The 25,332-nt window shown below is 30.1% G+C and overlaps 2 protein-coding genes across 3 annotated transcripts; both read left to right on the top strand.

The window, feature by feature from the left end:
* The first annotated feature begins 232 nt into the window (after positions 1 to 232).
* Positions 233 to 3,035, top strand: LOC113870803. The gene is made up of 6 exons (XM_027507271.1): positions 233 to 569; positions 719 to 802; positions 914 to 1,327; positions 1,440 to 1,568; positions 1,674 to 2,114; positions 2,203 to 3,035. Exons 1-6 carry the CDS (start codon positions 233 to 235, stop codon positions 3,033 to 3,035), a joined length of 2,238 nt encoding a protein of 745 aa, XP_027363072.1.
* A 14,505-nt stretch (positions 3,036 to 17,540) lies between these two features.
* Positions 17,541 to 21,951, top strand: LOC113871274 (cytokinin riboside 5'-monophosphate phosphoribohydrolase LOG3). 2 transcript variants are annotated; one of them, XM_027508265.1, is made up of 8 exons: positions 17,547 to 17,901; positions 18,657 to 18,754; positions 18,929 to 18,959; positions 19,539 to 19,638; positions 20,840 to 20,873; positions 20,958 to 21,072; positions 21,308 to 21,451; positions 21,577 to 21,906. In XM_027508265.1, exons 1-8 carry the CDS (start codon positions 17,782 to 17,784, stop codon positions 21,670 to 21,672), a joined length of 738 nt encoding a protein of 245 aa, XP_027364066.1. In that variant the 5' UTR covers positions 17,547 to 17,781; the 3' UTR covers positions 21,673 to 21,906. The 2 variants fall into 2 exon arrangements, with proteins under 2 accessions (XP_027364067.1, XP_027364066.1); XM_027508266.1 differs by lacking the exon at positions 20,840 to 20,873 and having other exon boundaries at positions 17,541 to 17,901; positions 21,002 to 21,072; positions 21,577 to 21,951.
* The last annotated feature ends 3,381 nt before the right edge of the window (positions 21,952 to 25,332 follow it).

The raw sequence follows: 25,332 nt of genomic DNA, 5'->3' as shown, positions 1-25,332 counted from the left end.
CTATTAAGTGTTAAAGTTGTAATTTAATTTTTTTGTGTTATTTAAAAATTAAATATGTAAATATTTGTAATTCAAAATGAACTTATAAATATAATTTATTATATTATAAATTAATTTTGAAATGAGCTTCAGTTATTTTTAATGCAGGATGAATGAAATTGTTGTTATATTATATTCAAATGGTAGAATATATGAAGGAAATGAGGGTATAATTTTTGAAGGGGAGAAAAAGATGATTAAGATAGAACGTGGGATCACATTTGAGATGTTTAAAAGGAAGATCCAGACAAAACTGAAACTGTCTAGTTGTCACGTAATTTCTAGATTAATTGCACGAATTTTAGTTGGAACAAATGGTCGATATCATACAGCTCTAGATGTATGTGACGATGAAGATATAGATTGCATGATAAGTGCTTGTCAACAACAACATCATAGGAATGTAGTTGAGATATATGTGGATGTTGCGGTTGGTGAAACATCTTCTGTTGTAGCACGTCCGTTAGAAGTGAATTTATCATTCTCACATATTCATGGAAGTGATGATGATGATTATGCCACAAGAGAAGGTAATATGAATTTATTTAATTTAAATTTTTAAAATTGATGCTGCAATATTAATTAATAATATAAGTTTACAATGTACAATTTACAGATGAAGATGATGAAGATGATGAATATGAAGATGAAGAAGATATTTCATTAAATAATTTGTCAGATACTGAGACAGATGATGATTGTGATTCAATGATCAATATGAAAGGTATTGTAAGAGTTAGTTCAACACAACAACAACAAGGAGGTATGATTTTAGATAGTGATGCCAATTATATATTTTCATTACTTATATTTGTAGTAATGTATAAATTGTTAATTAGGGTATAAGTTTGACGAATGAATTGTTGTAATACAGAAGCAACATTGCCCTTTTGGAATATAAGTCCACATTACAGTTATATTAATTGGGAACACTCTGATCAAGAATTAGATTTTGTTGGTATGAATGACGCGCAATCATGGAAGGAAGGAGATGCATTATATGTTGGACAACTATTTGACACTAAAGAAGATGTAAGAATGGCTGTAAAACATTACGCCATGAGGAAACATCAAACTTTTTTTGTGGTGGAGTCAAAAGCAACAACATATGTTGTGAAGTGTGTCAATCACAATAGTGGATGTCCTTGGAGAGTTCGAGCATCCTTGCCAAAAAATGCAGACAAGTGGAAAATTATAAAGTGGGGTGGTGCCCATACATGCGTAAATGTTTCAATCTCTCAAGACCACCAAAAGTTGGATTCCAAATTTATTTGCTCATGCATTCTTGGTATGTCTAATCTTGTATTAAATTTTATTATTTTGAAATAGAAAAAACTAACTAATTTTCACCCTATTACATCCCAACAAATTTAAAAACTCTGTCATTATATGCGATGCAGGTATGGTGAAAGAAGAACCATCAGTCCCGATTTCGTTAATTCAAGAGAGAATTAGTGGTCAATTTGGATATTCAATTTCGTACAAGAAGGCATGGAAAGCAAAACAAAAAGCAATAGTTACTGTCTTTGGTGATTGGGACGAATCTTATGCTGCATTGCCAAGATGGCTAGAGTACATGCAATTACATGCTCCTGGATCTGTATACAAAATTGAAACAAATGATTGTGTTGAAGGTCACACCGTGGATAATAGATATCGAGTTTTTCATTGGTTGTATTGGTCGTTCAAGCAATGTCATGAAGCTTTCAACTTTTGTAAGCCTATAATACAGGTAGATGAAACATTTTTGTACGGTAAGTACCGACAAACTTTGCTAATTGCTACGACTCAAGATGGTAACAATTGTGTGCTTCCCATTGCATTTGCCATTGTCGAAGGAGAAACGTTATCTGCATGGGAATGGTTTTTAGCCATGATTCGTATACATGTGACAAATAAGGCAGGGCTATGTTTGATCTCAGATCGACATCAAAGTATAAAAGGTGCAGTCTCTAATCCACATCTAGGTTGGCAACCTCCAAATGCTTATCATGTTTATTGCATTCGTCACATTGCCAGCAATTTCAATCGACGATTCAAAAATACCATGTTGAAGAAAAAACTAATTCAATTAGGTACATATTCTGCCCATTTGATTCATTTAAGTTTTAATAGATTTTGAATTTTTAACCTGTACATTATACCTTTTTCTGTTAAACGCAGGATATACACCATCAAAACAGATTTTTGAATCTAAACTTAATACGTTTCGATCACAATCACCTGAAATTCAGACTTGGATAGATAATATATCAAAGGAAAAGTGGAGCTTGGCTTATGATGATGAAGGACGTCGTTATGGACACATGACTACTAATTTGTCTGAGTCTGTAAATAAAGTTTTGAAAGGGGCAAGAAACCTTCCTATTACTGCCTTGGTCAAAGCTACGTATGCCCGATTGGTAGAATATTTTGTGAAGCGTGGTGAAACTGCAATGCATAAGGTTAACAATGGAGGAAGATATTGTCAGAAATTAATGGAAGCTATAGAAAAAAATCAACAAGTATCTTCACATCAAGTTCAGCGGTATGACATACAAAGAACAAGGTTTGAGGTTGAGGAAGCTTTTAATCCAGTGACACAAAGGGGTGGTCATAAGTGGACAGTCATATTATCAACACGTTATTGTGAATGCGGGAAATTTAAGGCTCTCCGATATCCATGCTCACATGTCATAGCTGTTTGTGCTCATATAAGTATAGACTTTTGGCAATTTGTGGATCCTGTTTATACTTTACATAATGTTGTGAATGCATATTCATCTCAGTGGTGGCCTCTTGGAAATGAAAATAATATTTTACAAAATACTGAGTGGAAGTTAGTGCCAGATGTAGAAAGAGTACGAGGTAAAGGAAGACCAAAGGCTACTAGAATTAGGAATGAAATGGATTGGGTCGAGTCACAACCACGACAAAGATGTAGGTTGTGTAGACAGCCTGGTCATAATCAACGTCAATGTCCTCAACAGAATGATCGTAATCATCACCATGTGTAAGAAGTTGTTGCATTTCACTTCAAATTGTTGTTGTTAATGTTATTAAAGTGTACTGTGATATTATGTTGTTAATGTGACCATCTGTATTAACGTATATTTTTATTAATGTCAATGAGAGTGTAACGCATATTTCCTTATTAATGTGATTAACAACACTGTTTTAGGTAATAAGTCAAGTAATATAGTATAGTAATATATCATGTGGTAGAATATTAATAAAAAGTGCAACATACTCATAAGATGGTAAATACATAAATAACAAGACATCAATCTGAATCCAAGGATTGGTCCGCATGCCCTGCCTCATGAGGTGTGAGTATGCACTGTCGACGACGATCTCGTGCTTCACGATGAGGGTTCCGACGCACTTCTTGGACCTCCGCATCAGCAGCAATTATAAAATCTGCATTAAGATCAATGTCATGCTCCTCACGTGGTTGGACTGATGATGTTTCCCACCCCTGGTCACTCTGATGAGAGTGTACAGCTGGTGCATCAGGCGTAAAGAATGATGGCTCATAAGGAGGAGGTGTCATGTAGAGACTACCGTCGGGGACATAGTATTGATCACTGCTAAATGGTGATACAGTAGGCTGTGAAGTGTACTGTGATGCGTGAAAATAGGATGTCTGAGTAGCGTGGGAAGGGTTGAAGGGAAACTGTGGTGGGACATAATATATGCCATCTCTGCGTTCTGGCAAAGGGGGAAGTGACCACTCTGTCGCCTACAATTTGTCCCACGAGAAACATTTAAGCACACAAGACATACTCATAAGATGGTAAAAAGAAATATAATAGTGTATTACCTTAACTTCTATTCGACGACGCTGTAAACCTTTTCCTTCCTTACGGTCTACAGGTTGACCAATGTCAATGTCTGGATCAGCTGGATTTCCACTCTGAATAGGAGGGTCAAACGAAGAAGCAGGCTCTAAGATGCGTTCCTGCTCATTCTGTAGTGAGAGCATGGTCTCACACAACTCGTTCATCTCCTCAAATGAAAATGAGTCTTTACCATCATTACACAAGTAATATGCTCTTTCATGAGCATCTCCCTGCAATAAGACAATATAAATCTTGATCAAATGTGAAATCAAATTTTATTCAAATAGTGTGCAATTCTGTTAATATTACTTACAAGTAATACAAATACAGCTGCATCCCTGGTCATCCATCGTATGTACCACCGCATATAGTCAGAGTTAGAACTTAACAACCCAATTTGAGGATCATTAGTCATTACCCAGGCTTCTCGCATGTCCCATAGCTCCACTATGCCTCTGAACTTGGTTGACCAATTCTCACCAGTCTTTCCTCTCAAAGTAATGTCGTGTAGCTAGTCAGGTTGGTATGGAGCACGAGGAATATGTTGAACCATCCCAAATTGCTGCATTACACGGTCAGGTTGGTGCCACTCACAAATTTGAAAACATATAAGTGGCACAACTGACCTCCAAATATTCGCTCCTTCAATGCAAATAGCAGGCAAAGAATTCATCAACTCCATACTATACGGTTGCCATACAAACTGCATTTTCAAAGTCCCTCAAATGAATAACAAAGTTGTAAATATTAATAAGTCAAGTAAAATGTTTTGTTCCACGTATATTAACAAAATACCTCATCACGTTTCATATGATCAAACTTATATCTGTAGTAAGCGAGATCTCTTTTCCCCCTCCCATAACTTCGACTCACTAACCACCTGCAAGACATACATATAAATCAAAATCAGCGTTACAGAGTTTGAACTGTATACATATATGACAAAATACAATCATTCAGAACATACCGTGCACCGTAAGGAAGCTCTAGTCGTGTGTGGACAAGATTATTAGACTGTAAAAATGGAAACCTATCCCATGCCCACATCATAAGTAATGGGGTTAATCCTCCAATACCAGAACGCTCAATATTGGTCGACATGCATAACTCTCGGTATAGGAATGCCAATGCTGCAGCTCCCCAACTATACTGTGCTGTGATAGTAAAATCCTCTAGCAATGGAAGGTACCTAACTGGGACTCTGCTAGAGGAATGATCAGCCAACATGAACCCATCTATTAGCCTCAGAATATAAGCTCTAGCAAAGCGAGTAAGCTGAAGTTCATTATGATTATGCATTGCAACATGTGTAAAGTGTTGGTCCAACCAACTCAACTTCAAACTACTCCCCATAAATGCATCAGCAGGTGGTCTAATACCAAGCAAATCTTCCACAATTTGTGTCTTATCACCTCCTACAGCTGCAATCACTGCCTTTCCATCTATACGAAGTCCTGTCTGAATAGCAATGTCCTGAAGAGTTATAGTACACTCTCCAGGAGGCATGTGGAAGGTATGTGTCTCTGGCCTCCATCTTTCAACCAAGGCTGTAATAAGATGTCGATCAATAGGAAAGCATGCCAACTGAGCTACTCCAGCAAATCCAGCTAAGGTTAGATGAGGAAGTATCTCCACTGGAACCCCTTCCAAGCCAGCCGGTATGAAGTGACTCCTTCTCACCTTTAAAACTGGGTGCTCACGTCCATCCCAAATATGCTCTGATACGTGAACAGACTGATACCTCAATAATGAACCATCCTCCGGGCCAGGATTTAAAACTCTACTTTGCGATGAAGATGATGCCATCTGAAATAAAATTTGTCAACTTCAACTGAAATTATGTACATTAAAATGAATAGATTAAATAAACATAAACATATAAGTTTATCATCTTATTTTTCATTACTACCTAATTTTTATTACAATTATTTAGCTATAACAATAACAAAATTTCAAATTAACATAAAAAAATATTTCATTTAATTATTATATTAAATAAATTTTAACAATTTAAAAACTTTTAAATATTAATTTATAATTATAATAAATAGCTATAAATGTAATTACATGTACTCAATTAATTCTGATTAACAATGTTTTATTTACTCTAAATTTAAAAAACTAATTATTATTCTTACTACATCTAATATTTTTTTGTCACAAATTCTTTATTATATCTTAATTTATCATCAAAACATAAAAATTTATTATTTCTTTAGGGTCATATAAAATTTTGCCCATTCTACTGCATTTCATATACTTTTTTCTCATTACTATGTTTTTTATTTCTTTTTTTTGAACTGTATATCTTAATATCAAATTTTCTTTCCTCTTCATTTAACAATTAATTACTATAACAATTTATCTTAATATCTTATAATTAAAATATATTATTGACTTACTAAAATTTAAATTTAATACATTCTTTAACTAACAAATTATAAATATTTAATATTATATTATACAATTTTTAATACCATTTATTTAAAATTTTAAATCATAAACTTTCAAGTAGATATGTAATGTTTTAAATATATTTGATGATATATTTATTATATTATTTATTGCTATTTTTTAATAAACTTATTTTTTAATATATATTTATAATATAACTGTATATGTTATTTTTATCAATAGTTTTAATAAAAATATTGTGTTTACACATATTCAAAAACTAAATATTATTTTTTTACTACTAACATTATTTTTTGTGTCAACAAATTTTTTTATATAGCAATCTACCATGTAAAGAACAAAATTCTTAATTAATTTCTCTTACATTTATTATTTAATATTTTTACTGCATGTGAATATATATTTTTTCATTATCATGTTTTTTATTTTTTTTAACTATATTTATTTATATATATGTTTCTTTCCTCTTAATTTATCTATTTATTACAATCAAAATTTTTCTTGTTATTTAATAATTAAACACATATTATGGATTACTATAATTTATATTTAATACATTTTTAAACAACTAATTATAAAACAATAACAATTATATTATTCAATTTTTCATAGCACTATCTAAAATTTTAGCTAACGAAATACAGAAATTAGTTTTTTAAATATTTTAAAACAAAAAAATAATTGTGCACCTGTGTTAGACTAAACACAATATATATTTTCTTCTTCAGCAACTCCACTGACCGCCACCGACCGCCACTCACTCGCCCAGAAAATGCCCTGCACCATAATCTCAATGTAAAATGCAACCAATCTCATATTTAAAAACTAAACTATATTTGATTTATTATTTCCTTTACCTTCTACTAATTTTTTCTTCCAATTTCTGAAAGCTCAGACCCAAAAACGTAGGCAATGCTATGATTTTTTCCCCAGGACCCTTTCTCCCTTTCTGCAACTGAAACGAAACGACGGAGAAGAAGGAGGAGGAAGAAGGAGCCGCGCCCAAACGGTCAAACTGCACCGCCACGTGGGCCAATCACAATTGTGTCGTCCCTGACGCAGGCGACACTAAAGTCGCCTCTGGAGCAGCCGACATTGAAGACGGCTCTGTACCAGCCGACACTGAAGACGGCTCTGGAGTAGCCGACACTGAAGTCGCCTATCTACCAGCCGACACTCCTACGATTTACATACGTGTCTCCTTTTCTTCCCCATCCGTTGATTATTTTTGAATCATTTTAACTTTTCTTTTTCATTTAATTAGTGTCGTCCAAAGAAGAGGGATGACTCTCTTGCCACGTAGATTTTCCAGCCCCAGACCGGAAATTTGTTCTCATGAAACCATATTTAGATAATTTTTTTTTAAATTAACGCTAAAAGGGCAAAAAAGCCATATATATACGTCTGTGAGTATGCAAGTTAACTGATATAAGAGATTACCAATGCAATGCAATGCAATCATATTGATTTGTAAATTAATGATGATAAAAAAAAGGACTGAGATTCCACAAGAAAGAGAAAGGGAGCGGTCTTGACTGATCAAAAGCTACCTTGTGTTAATTACCCATTAACCTCCAAATTCTCATTAGTTGAAAGGGATACTTGAAAAGAAAATAAAAATAAATAAAGTATATATTTTTTTTCTAGAGAAGAAATATCTTCACTTGAAAATTATTTTATTTAAAAGAAATGTCTTCAGTTAAAAGTAATTTTATTTTATTCAAATGTAATTATTACTGAGGATAACGTATGTATTTATAATTTTTTATTTTATTTTTTAATTTTTATATTTACTTTAATCTTCTAATACATAAAAATATTTTAAATAAATACATTTTATTAAAAATATTAACTTTATTAAAAAATTTATCATTTTTTTACTTTTCAAATCTTTAAAAAGATAAATACCTTCTCAGTGTAACTACCTTTTTCACAACCTCCTATTATTCTTTCATCAATTTTTCCTTTTTCTCCACTTCATACAAAGAATTAAATAATCTCAAAATGTTCAATATATAAAAAAGAAATAATATAAAAACATTTAAATCCTTTATTTTAAGAGAATGTTGAAGCTCTTATCACCAATTTTTATGCATTTACAATTATTGTTTTGAGCATTCAAATAAAGCATAAGCAATTAAAGAATAATAACTCATATTATAAGAGAAAATTTTGTATAAAGTTCGGTTATTGTTATCAAGCAGCTTCACAGTTTATTATAGATGCAGATACCTTAAATATTTCAATTTTAAGAATTATCTACATATTTTCTTTTTTTCTTGTATGTCCCTTTTATAAGAGCTTTTTGTTTAATATTTTTATTCAGCAAACATAGTTATTGGTCAAAACTTATTGAATTTTGAACTTATAATAAATTAAAAGTTATTCTTGTTTCTAAATATAGAATCTTGAGCATTGTACAAGGTCATGATGTAGGAGCAACCTATTACCTTTTAGATGGAATTGCCACAACATGTACATTCATTCTTGTTAACAAGAATTATTGCATTAAGATAATAGTTAGAAGGATTTGAAAATAATTATGACATTAAGATTTTTAAGGTTTAGTCAAGGTCCACTTATTGATTGTCTTCCTTAAAGACAAGTTCTCACTTCTTGTCATTGGCTTTGTTCTTCCCTCTCCCTTGCTCTTCGTCATGATTAAATCAAAACTTCTCTCTTCTTATGTATTAAGCATGAGAAGTTATAAAAGATTCTAAACTCTTGGGTGAACTTGATTTTTTTCTTGTTTTATGAAAATTCTTTCTTATCCAAATTTTCATAAAATGGGTACAAGAATCCTTTTTAAAAATGAATTATATAGAGGTGAAGTTGTTGTCATATAAATAAAAAAGGAAAAACAAGAAGAAAAGTGATAAAGGATGAAAGAAAGAAAGAAGAGGAACATATGAAGAAAATATAATTGAAGATTTAAAGAAGATAATGAAAAGTATATATGACAAAAAATAATAAAATTTTAATAAAGTTAGCATCTTTAACCAAAAAAAAATATTCATTTAAAATATTTTCGTAAGTTAGCAAGCTAAAGTAAATAAATAAAAATTGTAAGACGAAATTGAAAATTACCTTAAACTTAAAAAATCAAAAAATTAATTTTATCTTAATTTTATTTAAAAAATAAATTTAAAGTGATGTAATTTTTTAATGTTTTTTAAAAAATATAATAAAATTTAATGTATTTTTTTAATTAATATAGGAATTACAATTTATGTTAACTCAAATATAAATTAAAAAGTAAAATTAATTTTATTTAAAAATAATATAACATTATTAATTTTAAATTATATTACAATAAAATAAATGTAGTTATGTAAAAAGTTTAACATAAAGTGCAATAAATATATTACTAATTTGATTTTTTTTAACGTGATTTGTCCAATAACTTTTATATTAATACTTTTTCTTAAAGCAAAAATTAGAATAATTATTTAACCTAAACAACTTATGTAGAATTATTCTAATTTTATTTGATAGGATATGTTACTGAGTTGATTTTTTATGATAAATTAAGAGATATAGACAAAATATTTTAATTACTGATTTTATTGTTTTTAAAATTAATATAAAGCAATGTTAATGAGTGCTTCTAGTTCATTAAACAAAATACAACTAAAACAACATTAAATCAAATATGGAGTAAAGGAACACTGTTGTTAATGGAATTAAACAAAACTAATAAAAAAAAAAAAAAACCCATTACATGTTAAAAAGTTAAAAATCAAAATCAAAATTTTAAAAACCAAACTAAAAATAAAATGAGAACAAATCAACTAATTTGCCTTAGTCTTCAATCATTTATATTTTCTTAAATTCAATACAAAGTGATAAATAATTCTTGGCATTCCCCTCTGGGCCTCCCCCACATTTTTTTTCTCCATAAAGTGATAACCAAACCCCTACCGGCGAGGGAAATGATTTTTCTTGTAATATTTGTTAGGAAAATGTTACTTATATTATTAATAGTAGGTATTTAAATATGACTTCTACTTATAATTTAATTATAATTTTTTAATGTGTTTATCAAAAAAAAAATTAAAATTAAAATATACAATATTATAGATAATGTGAATAGTCGACAATGAATTTTATTTTCACGACAATAGAGTTATATTTGTTAAGCCTTTCTATTTTTTTCTTTCCAATTATCTTGCCCATCTAGGGCCCTAAAAATCCAATATTTTGTGCAATAATTGCGCTATTTTCTTGCCATGGTCAAAATCGAGTCATGCAAATGTAAATAAAAATTTAAAGTATTTTTTGAGTAGTTATAAGTTTTTAATTTTGGTTTTTAAATATATACTTTTAAAATATATTTAATTAAAATAGAGTAAAATTAATTTTAAAATACTATTCATTTAATTTTTAAAACAAAAATAATTTTAACTTTTAGTTATAAAAACAAATCATTCAATTCTCTAATCCACTATCACCTTCACTGTAAAAACACTACCATCATAATTTCATTATCACCTTCATTTTTAATGTCATTGCAACCAACAAATAAGTTCTACATTAAAGAAATAGAGTGATTGGTTTGATTGGAATATAAAATTTGATATTAAAAGTTTAAAATTAATAATCACACAAAATTAAAATTATAAAACTGAAAATTAATTTGTAAACATTTCAAAACTTATAAGTGTACAGAACAAGTTGTTAGTTTATGTTTTGGTAAAACTTCATTATTACAAATATAATTTGTAAAAGAGGTAAATTAGACTAATTTATTTTCACCATACTCTGTGCATAGCAGATAGAGGGCAGAAAGTTATGGGGACTTGAGATTTCAGAACGATGGTGCATGACAGTCCTATTGTTCGATGCCTCACTCTTTAATTAGGGCATATTTTCATGTACGGAGGATAAGGAAAGTAAAGGAATCAACGAAAAGAAAGGAAGAGAAGTGAGGGCAAATTTTGGATCAGATGGTCATTGATTGATGGATGGTTTATATTCACAAAACAAATTGCAAATTTTACGAATTCATTGCTCTTAGTTTTACTAAAAGTAGTAGTACATGCCTTCTTTTATTTACCAAACTATTCATCAAAGATAAAACCTTAAGTATAGAATTATTAATCATTTTTATATTAAAATTTATTTTGATAAAGTGCCTTGAATTTTAATGTTATTTTTTTATTATATGAATCATTAATATAAAATTTTAATTAAAAAATTTATGATATACTTATTATTGAGGAGGCATATAATGTTCTCTTTAAATGTATAAATTTATTTTTATATTTAAAGGATTTAAAAAATATGTATTTATTCATTAATTTTTAAAAATATCTATATATATATATTATTAAATGATATTAAAGGACTTTTTTTATTAAAATATTTGTTATGATAAAAAATTTGTAAAATTAGAAAATAAGTTTACAATGAAATGAGATAAATTAAACTATTAATCTCATATAATTGAAAGATTTGATAGAATTAATGATGCCAAGTTACTATTGAGTCACCTTTACAGTGTGGTATTGCTGTTACTACTAGTCTTGTCTAGTAAAACATTGAGAGAATGAAATATAAGCATAATTTGATTTGAGAATTAATTAGCATCCTCATGGGACTTTGATCCTTCACTTTAGCACTTTGGTTTCTAAATATAGATAAGATGCTTTTGAAACAAAGATAGAAAAGAGACACGAGTTGGTATAATTTGAGTATAGAGAGAGCACAGGAAACAAATATATCTTCTCATCTAATGGTGCGGTCCCTCAAAGAAGCTAAGTATAATGGAGTTAGAAGCCACTAATCCTTAGTAACCCTACTTGTCACATCATTTATCATCACTTCAACAACCCACTCCCTATATTTGTTACCACCAATCAACATTTCCCTTCACACCATTTATTACTTTTAATCAATTCTAATCAACTCCCCACTTCTTCCTAAAACTTACTTGTTTTCATAATTAAGATAAGAAAATCAAGTATTTCATTTTAAAATAAATAAAACATATTAATATATCATACTTAAAATAGTATTTTCATATATACTAAATATAAAATAAAATTGAAATATATCTTATTATATTATATTATTTTTAACTGAGTATGTTCATCAAATGAACCTAGATATCCGTTCCCACCGACACGTGAAATCCTCGTATGAGAATTTTGTTACATTCGTTAACTTAGCTAAAGCTATACTCAGTAATTTTATATTCATTATTTTGCTAAAATGTACTATCTACTTTTACTTTTTTAAATTTAATTTTAATTCATTATTAGTATAACAAGTTTTATATTGTTAATTGGTTATGTAATATAGATAAAATTAATAGATTCCTCTAATAACTCTTAATTTTTTTAATTTTTTCCCTATATTGGATCATTAATTTACAAAATTTTTAAACTAATTTTTTTTTATTTGAGATGTTAATCTATAAATATTTATTTTCTTCATTTTTATAAACTCTTATAAAAATATAATATATTTTGACAATTTTATTTCTTCTTCTTTATTTCTTTCTTCTTTTAGTACTCATTTATATTTCAATAACTCATTTTTATTCTTTCCAAAAACTTTAACAAAAACACAACGCATTTTATTTAATTTTTTGGTTAAATTTTGAGATCGTAAAAAAAGACAAAGAATGAAACTACAATGATGACACAAGTATAATTATAAATAAGCTATTAATGCTGTATTAATAAGACAAAATTTCTTATGATTTTTTTCCTCTTTAAAATATCATTTTTTTACTTATTTTCTTTTTTCTTTTGTCCTTTATCTATACTTTTTTGACTTATATTTTTTTTTCTGAATACTCTCTTAGTTAAAATTTTATTTTCTTGTATTACAATAAAATTAATAGTTGAAGTATCAATATAAGAAAAAAGTGCTGGTGATTAAAAAAAAAAAACACCTTCATACTTGTCAAAATATGTGTTTTAATCAGAATTCACAAAAAAATATAGATTGCAAAAGTATGAATAAGAGGTAAGAGATAAAAAGACAAAAAAAGAAGAAGATTGAAATGTATTATGTCTTTGTGGAAGTTTCCTAGAGAAAGAGAGACAGAGAGAAAGAGAAACATGTTATGAAAATGTAGATGAGAGCTAAGAGAATGAAGAAAAAAAAAAAAAAGAATAAAGAAAGAGAAAAAGAGAAAAAAAAGTAAAAAAACTTCTTTGAGATATAGTGTGTTTTTGTTAGAGTTTTAAAAAAAAGATAAACATTAATTTTTTTTTAACGAAATTAACGCTTTTAATAAAAATAAAATAAAATTAGAAGATCAAGTGACAAAATTAACAGTTAAGAGATCATTATACTAATTATAATTATAATATATTATATTTAACTTTTAAAATGAAAATTTAATTAAAATACTGTGATAATATAAAAGAAATTACATTATTTCCAATTATATATTATTTTAAAAAATTATATTGATGATGGTATAATAATTTATAATTAATTAACAGTATAAAAATATTTTATACTTTTGAGTTAAATTTTAGTATATTATCAATGTAAAATATTTATAGACTGTCTAAATAAATTTATTCTAAGATTAACCGAATGATGTAATGAATGACTCCAATTATACATAAATTAATTAAAATAAAATAAAATATTTTTATATTATTATTCAATCATAAATTATCATAAAAATAAAATTTATTAATATTGAATCAATTAATATAAAATTAGACCTATAATATATAATTTTTATTGACAGTGTAATATTTATTATAGTAACAATGTATTAAAATTAAATTGATTCGATAGATCCCACCCACAAAATGAGAGCTTTCTTTAGAAAAACAAATATTTTTGTTTGTTTGGTCTGCATCAGTTTTTAGTTTTATAATTCCAGTTTATTGTTTTTTCTAATTAAATAATATTGACAATTCAACAAAAGAAAACATTGTTTATCAATATTTTAAGATCCGCCATTGATTAAGTCCTCTGTTTTTGTAAGTCTAATAAATTTAACACCTAACATATAACGTATTTATACAAGTAGACCAAAACCTTAAAATTCGTGAACCCTGAAGAAAAGTTTAGAAAATCCGTGGTGTTGTGCCTTGAATTACTATCAGCATCAATGAATTAGGCTCAGTTTGACGGTAATTTCGAACTCTGTATTCTTTTATATACTGTGCCTCAAGGTTAATCATGTATATGTATTTGAAAAATCACAAACACACAAAAATATGCTATTAAACGCGCATGCAAGCATGCTGGAAGTTCACAAGAATTTTTGTAGACATAAGCTCAATCCCCATCACGAAGAAGTGATTATGAGTTTATAATCTCTAAACACGTGAGAGGGCAAGAAGTAGACAAACGTAGATGTTAATAAAAACTAAAACATGAAAGCCAGAACCAGCACCCTTGGGATTGGAGCTAGAAAACCAACATTATATAACTATATTAAATAACATAAAGGCATGGGTTCAGTTGCTGCAATCCTGACAAAACAGCTATATATAAACAATATGTGTCATCAATTAAGTAATGCATATGAATAGGGTAAAATATTTTATGGATTAAGCAACTTCTTCTAGAGATTATATTGTTTTCTATTTAACTTTTAATACATAAAATCTCATCAGTCAGTTTAAAAGAGAATGGTTTAGAATGTAAGAATGGCTTAAAAAAATACGGAATTTGATAGGTGGAGAAAGAGGGCATGAAATGAATGAGAGTGAGGATGGGTTGTAAGAGTTGTGGAGGAGAGGATATGGGTAATGGAAGAGAGCGTGTGAAATAAAAATAAAATGTTTCCTATGAGTATAACATGTGTGTCGAGTAAGGTAGGGTGGATGAGGGCACAAGAGCTATAGGGCACTACCCACTAATGTTTTCTTATTCGATCATCAATGCACATTGCTCAACAGCACTACACCACCATCTTAAGTAGCTTCTGCTATTACCCATAACTTGTTCAGCACAAACAAATTTTTTGCGACACAAATAAAATAAAATAATTGTCAGGATTGCCCATTCGCATTCACAGATTTAAAATAACAAATTTATGGGTTTTATTTGAATTTTTTTGTTTTCCTTTTATGGTGGTTTTCTTGGGGGTTCTCTTTGGCTAAGTATGTATAGTTTGGTTGGTTGGAAAGTAATGGATGAATGATTTGGTTAGTGACGAAGTCCTCTTCTAGATAGAAACCTTTTTGTGTGATTTGTTAAACACTTTTGGGTAAAGGACCAATACGAAACGGATCAAGTGGGAAGGGAAGAGATGGGAACCAAATTGGCAGTGTTGCACTTGCACACATAATTGCCACTATTATGGCTAGTGACTGGCCGTGACAACTTATTTTCTTGGATAAGCCCCAATTCCCCTCTTTCCCATTAATATCACCGCCCCAATTATATGTCTTTAGATGGTGGAATTATTAGCACCATTTCAATTTATGTCTACATGTGTTGGCTATTTCCTAGTATTCTCTCACATGTCACTAAAGCAACTCTCATTATTAAGTAAACTTCCATACAATTTTTTAACAAAATTAGCATCAAAATTAAATAAAACTTCTTTATAAATTAAAAACTCTTTTTTTTTAATTTAATTCATTACATGCAACAAACGATTTGAATAGGTAATTTGTAACTTTAGTGGTTGAAAGTCATATATAATGTTAAAGATTGGTGATACATTAAAAGGCAGGCGCAGAACTTGATTGAAGAGTTTAGAAAGGCCAAAATAAAATTTAACGTAAAAAAAATATTTAACATTGTATTATATATGTTTATAATTTAAAATACAATAAACTTAAAGTTGACCATAATTTGTGAGATAGTATGATATTTATGATGTGGTCTCAAACAAACTTAATATTTTTAACAAAGTCTATGCCCTCAACACTTTAGAAGAGGACAACTTAATAAATGTCGTGATTATAAAAAAAATATATAAAAGAAGATGAAGCTTCTCTAATAAGCTTAAAAGAAAGAAATGTATTTTACAAATTTAATAATAAATAATTAAACAAACAAAATTATCCCTAAATTGAATGAATCATCTACGAATAGCTTCAAGGAATTACTTGGGCCCATTGTCAGAAATGTAGACAACATTTAAATAACTATATTGATATGTATGGAAACGTATCAAATGCAAATATGTTTTAACATTAATGAAAGAATAAATCTTAATTATTGAACATGATTACGAATCACCATGATTAAAATATATGAGTAATGTGATTTGTTTAAAAAAATTATATGATATTTTCAATTGATCATATAATTTAAAATTACTTTAGTCTTAATCATACATGAATAATGAAAATTAAAAGTTAAATAATAATCACATAATTACTTTAAAAAAAATTTATTTATAATGTCAGACCTTTAAATAAATTTAATTAATATTATTTTTGTTTTTAACAGTAATCAGATACTCTCACTTTATTAATTTCTTACACACATACCTTTTGAAAATAGATTAGGGAGCCATGGCCCCTCTTCCCGGTCACTATAAAGGTTCACTCCTACGTGAAGGGTTACATTAACCTCTCTTAAAGGTAACATTTGTTATCTATCACTTATTGATTAGGAATTTGTATATAATATAAAGTATAACTTTTCAAATAGGAAAGGTATGTGACCCAAAAAATAAAAATGTACGTGTAATTAAAAAAAAAAACAAAGATAAAGAGATAAAAGGAAAAAAGTATCAAGGGTAACAAATTAACCTTTTAAAACTTGTTATCATTAAAAAAAATCAGATCATTCAATTATTTTTTATTAACTTGTCACTAATTAATTTTTAAAAATTACTGTCAAATTAATCCTTATAAATATAAAATATTATTATATTTACTTTAGCGAAAAAATAAATTTATGATAAAAAGTGTTTAATAGATTAATTTAATGATTAAAACCATTAGAAGACTAATATAATGAAGTATACAACATTGAAGAACTAAATTGAACAAGATTACACACATGTCGTTGCAACTATTTAAGACAAGAAAAGAACTCTTAAATTATAATTAATTAAGACTGTTCAGAAGTCCAATTAAGCCACAGTTGGTAATGTTTTATAAAAAAAAAACGTGATGATTACATTACATGTAACGGTGTTTGTTATTGGAAGAATGTTGCGAGTATGTTGATTAAGCGGAACAGAACACAAGGGGCGTAGGTTGGGACCGCAACAACAGTAGTCCGCGCGTGCTACTTAGGCACTACTCACGTGCGATGCCCAATATGGCTGATGCTGCTCTCCCTATATAAAACCCCCTTTGAGACAATAGGAGTAGTGGTGAAGCAAGCAAAGCGAGGCAACGAGTGACTGTAGTGTAGTTGATCATTTTCCCTTCACACATGTATCATTTCTTCAACAACTCACACAAAAGAAGGTTTCTTTAGTACAATAGCTGCTCAATTGTTGAAGCATTGCAACACACAGTGACACTGTGTGATTGTGATTGTGTGTGTCAATATCATATATCATAACATTTGCTAGCTTATACTAATTGTTACAACAACAAAATAAATAAAAATGGAGACACACGGTGAGATAAGGGTGTCAAAGTTCAAGAGGGTTTGTGTGTTCTGTGGTAGTAGCCCTGGCAAGAAGAGAAGCTATCAAGATGCTGCCATTGAGCTTGGCAATGAATTGGTATATTGTATATGTTCATGCTTCTTTTCTTTTTCTATGTAAAAAACACATTTTTTTTTTCTGTTTTATTGGGGGTTCAATGTTTTTTTGTTCCTGCCATGCTTTTCTTGTTTCAATATACATGAGTTCAGTTAATGGGTTAGGTGGAAATGGTTAAACTTTATAATATGACGTCTTGAATATTCCACTTCCATAGTGAATTTCAGCTGGGTGAGTTGGTTGTGTTTGTAACATGTTTGTAAGTTGTAACCTGCGGCAAATCGAAATTCACATTGATTTCCTTGAACCTGTGCTTTCTTCTCTTGGTTTAGTTATTGTGTGACATCTATTTAATGCAAAATATATGCAGTTTTCAAACGTCCAAAACCATTCTGGGAAAGGGTCACTCAATCAAAGCTGTGCCCAGTTTTTCTCACTCATGTGTTACGACATCTATGGCTCCTTTCACCTTTTTGAGCTTAGAAAGTATCCATTTTTTTGTTTCTTGAGTTTTGTTTGCCATTATCTAAGGAGTTCAGTGCCTTGAACCGAATACTTGGTACCGACTCTACAAGTGCCCTTTGTTGATTGAGCGTTGGAGAATCATTTTCAGTGCCTTTACCTTTTACTTTCAGCCTTTGGATTTCAAACAGTTAAAACATGTTCTATTGCTATTGGTTTCCAAATGGATCATCATTTTTACTTTTATAGTTTTGACATCATGTTATCTAGTCTTTCTAGGTTGTTTATATTATTGTTGTTGTTGGTTTGTGAAGGTCTCAAGGAACATTGATCTGGTGTATGGAGGAGGAAGCATTGGTTTAATGGGTTTGGTTTCACAAGCTGTTCATGATGGTGGTCGGCATGTCATTGGGTATCACTCTTTTCTCTCTCTTTTGGTAAAGATTTCTCTTTCTCTTTCTCTCCCCCCCCCCCCCCCCCCCCAAAGATGTTGGGTAAAAGCGGCATCAGAAATCAGAGCCAATTGTGTTTGTGTTGGTCTCTTTCTCTATTGACACTATGTTTGTCATGTTGTTGTCTCTTGCAGAGTTATTCCCAAGACGCTCATGCCTCGAGAGGTATGTCTGCTTCAGCCCGAAGAAAAGCTTTTAGTCTTTTTCTTTCTTCTTAGTAAGAAAGTATTGGAAGTTGTTTCTTCTTATTTTATTTGTTTTTCTTCGTCAAGGGTTGAACTTTGGTTTTGTTTCTTCCCTTTTTCCATTGATTCTATATTCTATTCTTGTATTCCCACTGGTTATGTCTTTCGTTGTTCTTTATCATTATTTTCAGTAAAGCCTTCATCGCCTCCAGGTTCATATAAGCTTCTTTTCAATTTCAAAGCCTAGTGTTTCACATTTTTTCTGTTGAAATTTCTTTAGGACACCTGTTTTTCCTTTGTAAAATGATTCTATCTTTCTATTTTCAGCTGTTCTGATCTTTGCAGTTTCTTTTGTTTTACTTCATTGGCTTTTATTGGGCTAGATTTTTTTTTCCTTTTCCGTTTCTAATGCTTTAGTTTAAATCTCTTCCCTTATAAATTTTTTAAGCATCAAATTACCAACCCTTCAACTCTCATAATTGCTTAGCTGCTTTTTCTCTCTTTGCTATTCATCTTCTCATTTTCTGTTCCATCCCCTGTGCATTGGTACCTTTTGCAGCTAACTGGTGAAACAGTGGGAGAAGTAAAGGCTGTAGCGGATATGCACCAAAGGAAGGCAGAGATGGCCAAACATTCAGATGCCTTTATTGCCTTACCAGGTTAGCCTGAACTGAGTATATTGGTTGCATAAGAAAAAGTGGAAACACCAAGGTGCTTGTAGCTTTCTAGTTTTATCATTTAGCATTGACCATATCTCAGTGTTTTATTCTTTTGAGAATATTTTAAACTATAATATTCCCTTTGATCTCCCTGTGCTTTTTTTATTCAGCATTCAACAAACTGGCTTTTCTATTCCTTGTTAAAACCCTTTTAATTAAAAATCACTAAATATAGTTTAAACTATAATATTCCCTTTGATCTCCCTGTGCTATTTTTTATTCAGCATTCAACAAACTGGCTTTTTTATTCCTTGTTAAACCCTGTTAATTTAAAATCATTAAAAGGCTTACCACGCCTAATCATGAACGCTGTTGACTGGGTATTAACTGGTATGTACTTGTCGATGTATGATTTGGAAGTTATGCACAATAACATGGACTAGTCATCTACTTTGAGTATGCACAAGTGGACAGTGATTTTATAACTTTAAGGAGTATCAAATCAAGTAACAAATGTGAGATTTTTATTCAATTAAATTTGACACTGCTGCAAACCACTTTGTGATTTTTTTTTTCATAATTAATAGTATATCCCAATGCTGTGATGAATAGAGAGCGACCCTTCAGAAGTAGCTGATTCAGACCTCCCTGAGCCCTTAACATCTGTGGCTAAAATTTTAAAACTTGTGCGGCTCTGAGCAACTGGGGTTCTGGTTGAATACCATTTTCGCCTCTACTTTCATTAGAACCATGACGTGTTTTTGTACCAAACTTCTTGCATTTGATAGCGAAGGGAAAGAAAAGCAAAAGAAGAACTGTCACAGGATAACGTTTCCAACTAGCACCCCTACCTGACATGGAATAATGCCTTACCCTTTTCAAAGACTTTTTTTATTTCTTGTAGGGTTCATTCTGTGAGTAATTGAGTGCTGAAAATTAGTGACACGCAAAGACAAAGTTGTCAATCACTCTCTATCTTGGGATCCCTTGTATGAAAGTGGATTCCTCAAGTTCCAAGAGTAAATAAGAGGGAGGGTGTGAAGACAAAAACCAATACATGTCCTTAACGACCTCTCACTTCATGCTGTAACATCCATAATGGAATTTTTTTTAACGTTCCCACCAAGCTAAGGGTGCTAAATAGTATAGACACTACATTCATGCACCCAACATGGAATAGTTAAATCCCAAACTTGTGGAGAAAAAGACAACATGGTTGAAATTAAAAGCAAACAGTGAAACAGTCTCAAGTTGTTGAAATAAATTCAATGTTTCTCTATCCACTGCCAAGGTATAGAAGTCAATATAAGTGGGGTGAGAAAAAATTCTAAATCATCATCTCAATCATGGATGTTACATGCAGGTGGTTATGGGACTCTAGAGGAGCTTCTTGAAGTCATAACCTGGGCTCAACTTGGGATCCATGACAAGCCGGTAATTGACATGAACCATATTGTTGGGGTCTAGTGCTTGTTTGGTATCACTTTTACAAAAAATAATTGTTTATTTTTTAAAAGTTTTCTTAGTAAGGTGATAAAAAAATAAGTGATTATTTTTCAAAAATAAGTTGAACCAAATACGCACCTATATTATTAATTAATTTGCATCTGGGGAGGTTACCTGTGCTGTGCTATTAGCCTAACTAGATTTGACACTCTACAATTTGCAGGTGGGATTAGTAAATGTTGATGGATACTTCAATTCATTGCTGTCATTTATTGACAAAGCTGTGGAAGAGGGATTTATTAGTCCTAATGCCCGTCACATAATTGTATCAGCACCAACATCAAAAGAGTTAGTAAAGAAATTGGAGGTAATTTTCATAGGATGACATCAATAAACACTAAGCACATTTCTATAATAAAAGATAGTTGTTTATGCAATCACTTTTCTTCTTCAGGATACCTCAAAATGATTTTTTTAATGTTTAATTCACAGGATTATGTTCCCTGTCACGAAAGTGTTGCTTCTAAGTTAAGCTGGCAGATGGAACAAGAGCTTGCTTATCCTGAAGAGTATGACATCTCAAGGTAGCTGAGTTTGCTTCATGTTAATGGAAGATGAGATTAGATAGAATTTTGGAGGTGAAAGAAGCTAGTGTGGAATATCAGTATTCTGTTTTTTGTTTTTCCCTTTTTTCAGAAAAGAAATTTCTTTTGTAAAGTACTGGGATTGACCTGAATATGTGAAATTACTTTCTTCCCTTCTTGTGAAACTGATTTCCTTTTAAGTTGTAAGTACTAGGGGCTTCTGAACTTATTACTCAATGTCAACTAATTTTACGTTTAAATGGTCTTCAATGTACCATTGACTCTATATTCTAATGCCTTTACTGAAATTTCTACTGTTATTTGCCCGAGCAAATTAGCAAACACACAAAACCACTTAATAAAGATAAATAGATATCACAATACATGACATGATTGGTGCGTGGTGGTGGTAATAAACAGACTATGGTCCAGCTTAAATAGAGTGTTAGTGTTAATTAATAATTAAGAACGGGAGAAATTATGCAACAGACATGTTCTTGAAGGAGTTGGTTTTAGAGTTCAATTAAGTCTTGGTTTGCTAAAAGACAACATATATACAAGAGACTGACCCGACCAAGAAACAATTCAATGCCGGTTTGGATTGCATTCTCTCACTCAGCTGAACAAAAGCAAACTGTGCATACCAAAATTTAACTCCAAAGTAAAAAAAAAAACTCAGGTAGGCACTGTTTACCATATCATACACATTATTCAACAATTTTGTGTAAAGACATTCTTTAGAGACAATGACATTTTTAACATGATTCATAACCTTAAAATGATAGCATAGGCATACCTATAAAATTTTCCCAGAATATACCTAAAAGAGGGGGGGGGGGGGGGGGGGAGAAGATATTTCACCTTGTAGGCCCCTCAGTTAGCCAGCAATGTGACATTGCCATGTGTTACTGAGGGCCACATTGGATTCATACTAAAAGTTAAGGATCATGTGCCACATGCAAAGATCTTAGGACAATATGATAACCCATGGGTTGGTCCCGTTATCATCTATCGATTGCCAGTGGTTGAATGAACTGCTTCGTACAGTTGGGTCTGTTGGTCAGGAGATAATTCCAGAAGCTCTGAGTGGTTTTCATAGTAATCATATATGATGCAGTGCTTTGAAATATTGCTGAAACATGGCATGGCAATGAGGAACCAAAGGAAACAGGAACCACCAAGGTAAGATTATAAGCCTTTGATAAATCCTTTAGAAAATCTTGGTATTTAGAAACAACTTTGTAGAAAGATATTTTCATCATTGTGATTTATGAAATAGAGGAGGCATTGACAAAATACACAAGATCAAGCCCCCTGCAGTGTTTTTTCCTTTTTCTTCCTTTTAAATCTTTTACTGTAAAAGGTTTGAATTAAGTCATTTAATAGTAACTTTGATGACTAGATTTCATATTGAAGGAAACAAACTATAAGTTATTACTATTCATTTTTTTGTTACTAATAGTTAAGAGGAGTTGGGTAGTGGGGACTCATTAGGGTTAGAACATGTTTTAAGGCTCACAGAGATACTTACAGATCACTCACCAATAAGATCTACATCAACAATGAAATTTGAACTCGCATTCTTATAAAAATGTGAATTCAATATTTATCAACTGGATCAACCTTGTTAAGCACTTGTTACTGTTCATCCATAAGCAGAGTGAAAATGGGAAGAAAATAGTGTGAGAAGTAAGTTGCTTTCTCCATACCACTCTACTTGTCTTGTAATTTGGAAATCAAGTATTGGCTAATAACTAAAGTATAAAAGGTTTACTGTGCTTTATGCAGTGCAAGTTTTGGCAAACATCCCCATCTTGGACCACTAACCTGTGGAGCACCTTTCAAGGACTATTTTTATGTCAAGTAACATGGTTTGGATATTATGGCTAGCATTCATTTTCTGAAGTTAAAAGGACTGGTTCTGGCACAACATTGTCAAACTTTCATTCTACATAGGACACTTCTTGATCAATGTTACTGTATGATGATGGGTAGGGGAGTTTTCCACATCAAATGTCGATCTTATCTACATGCTTCACCATATACAGAAATTAAGAAGCTTTTGAATCTGCAATTGAAATTGTCTAAAAATGTCAGAATTATTCTTTCTTTTCGCCTGTCATTTATCTTTTTCTGTTAACAGAATCATGGCCCGTCTTATTTTGATGAAAAGTCACGTGTTGATTTGTAGTTGACATCTTACTATAATGATTAATGGCTGTAAATTTAAGTGTTACATTTTCTCAAGTTGTTCAGAAATTAAACTTTTTTCATTGTTGTACGATGAGTATAGAAAAATCATTCTTGTACCCAATCCCAAATAAGTAATAATTATTAAAAAAAATTGACTTCATTATTAGTATCCCGCAAAGTGAGGGTGAGCTCATTACTTTTTTTTCGAATCAATTTTTGAATTCAAATTCAAATTAAAACCTGAATTTATCATTGTGACTGTGGGCTCAATTTTTTAAACTTCGTATCTCCGTTATTAAGAAATTGAAAATTTCTCACATATTTGCATCGTAAAGCACACAAACTCTGTTTCCTTTTATATACAAATTTTAGATGGATATTATGTTGATTATTAATCTATTCAATAATTCATTAGTAATTTATGGCGGAAGAATTAAATGAATATTTTGGTAAGTTTCATATATTTTCATTTTTTTAATGGGATTTTTGTTAAATTTTTATTTTGAAAGAAAATATCAATCTTTAAATAACTAAAGAGCAGAAATTACAAAACTTTAATAAAACCAACCCATCTAGCTAAATGATTTTTGCAAATTTAATAAATAGTTTTGTATTTGAGTTAGAAAATACAGTTGCCTTAAAATTTGATTAAAAAGAGTTTTGTCACTTTTATTGATATTGTCTAACTCAAATCTAAATAGATAAGTCAAACTTGAAGGGTTAACACTGGTGTAAAGTGTTTTTACATTCGCATCCATGTGTTTGATTTATTTGGTAATATATTTTACATGTAAAATTTTGATATTCACAAACCACAAGCAATAATTAGTCTTGGACCATATGGGCCTTGAGACATTCGTGAATTCTGATTTTTTTTTAAAAAAAATAGGCAGGTCAAATCTTGAAAAAAAAAAAACATTTTGATTTTCACACTTTTTTATCACTTTAATCATTATGGGAAGTGGTAGATGAACACTTATTTTCTTTCGGATCCAACAATAATAGAGTTATTTAATGGGATTTTCTCTTTTGGTACTAGAACTATTTTGAATTAAACTAGGAAGAACTGTGGGGCTAAAAATGTAATAGGCAATAAAGCCCAGGGCATACTCTTACATTTTTTAATTATGGTGGCACTATTTTTATCATGAACAACGAAATACTTTGCTTTATTTTTCAAATATTATTGATGGTGATGAATTGAGATTTCTAAAGAGAAATTACATGTACTTCAAGATTTTTTTCTCCCCTCAGTTCACTTTCAAATGAAAAATTCAATCATTTTTTAAAATAAAATAATTTAAAAGTATTTAATATTTCTAAACTTGAAGAATATTGTATACCTTTTTTAAATTAAGAGTTATGATTTTTTAATATATTAAAAATTAAAATATATTTATATCTTTTTCAAATAAAATACTAACTATATTATTTATTAATATAAAATTAATAGTCTTAATTGTTCAGTACT

This window comes from Abrus precatorius, unplaced genomic scaffold (assembly GCF_003935025.1).
Source record: "Abrus precatorius isolate BTA unplaced genomic scaffold, Abrus_2018 Scaffold7, whole genome shotgun sequence".
NCBI lineage: Eukaryota > Viridiplantae > Streptophyta > Magnoliopsida > Fabales > Fabaceae > Abrus > Abrus precatorius.
The sequence above is the reverse complement of the archived record's forward strand: the minus strand, read 5'-3'. Positions and strand labels throughout refer to the sequence as shown.

Bases quoted from the DNA above. Each gene is read 5' to 3' on its own strand.
- LOC113871274 (XM_027508265.1), top strand. From the start codon at position 17,782: ATGGAGACACACGGTGAGATAAGGGTGTCAAAGTTCAAGAGGGTTTGT. The intron at 17,902-18,656 runs GTATATTGTATA...TGGTTTGTGAAG, and splicing joins TTGAGCTTGGCAATGAATTG to GTCTCAAGGAACATTGATCT. The intron at 20,874-20,957 runs GTGAAACAGTCT...AAGTGGGGTGAG, and splicing joins GTTGAAATTAAAAGCAAACA to AAAAAATTCTAAATCATCAT.
- LOC113870803 (XM_027507271.1), top strand. From the start codon at position 233: ATGATTAAGATAGAACGTGGGATCACATTTGAGATGTTTAAAAGGAAG. The intron at 570-718 runs GTAATATGAATT...ATAATTTGTCAG, and splicing joins TGATTATGCCACAAGAGAAG to ATACTGAGACAGATGATGAT. The intron at 803-913 runs GTATGATTTTAG...GTTGTAATACAG, and splicing joins AACACAACAACAACAAGGAG to AAGCAACATTGCCCTTTTGG.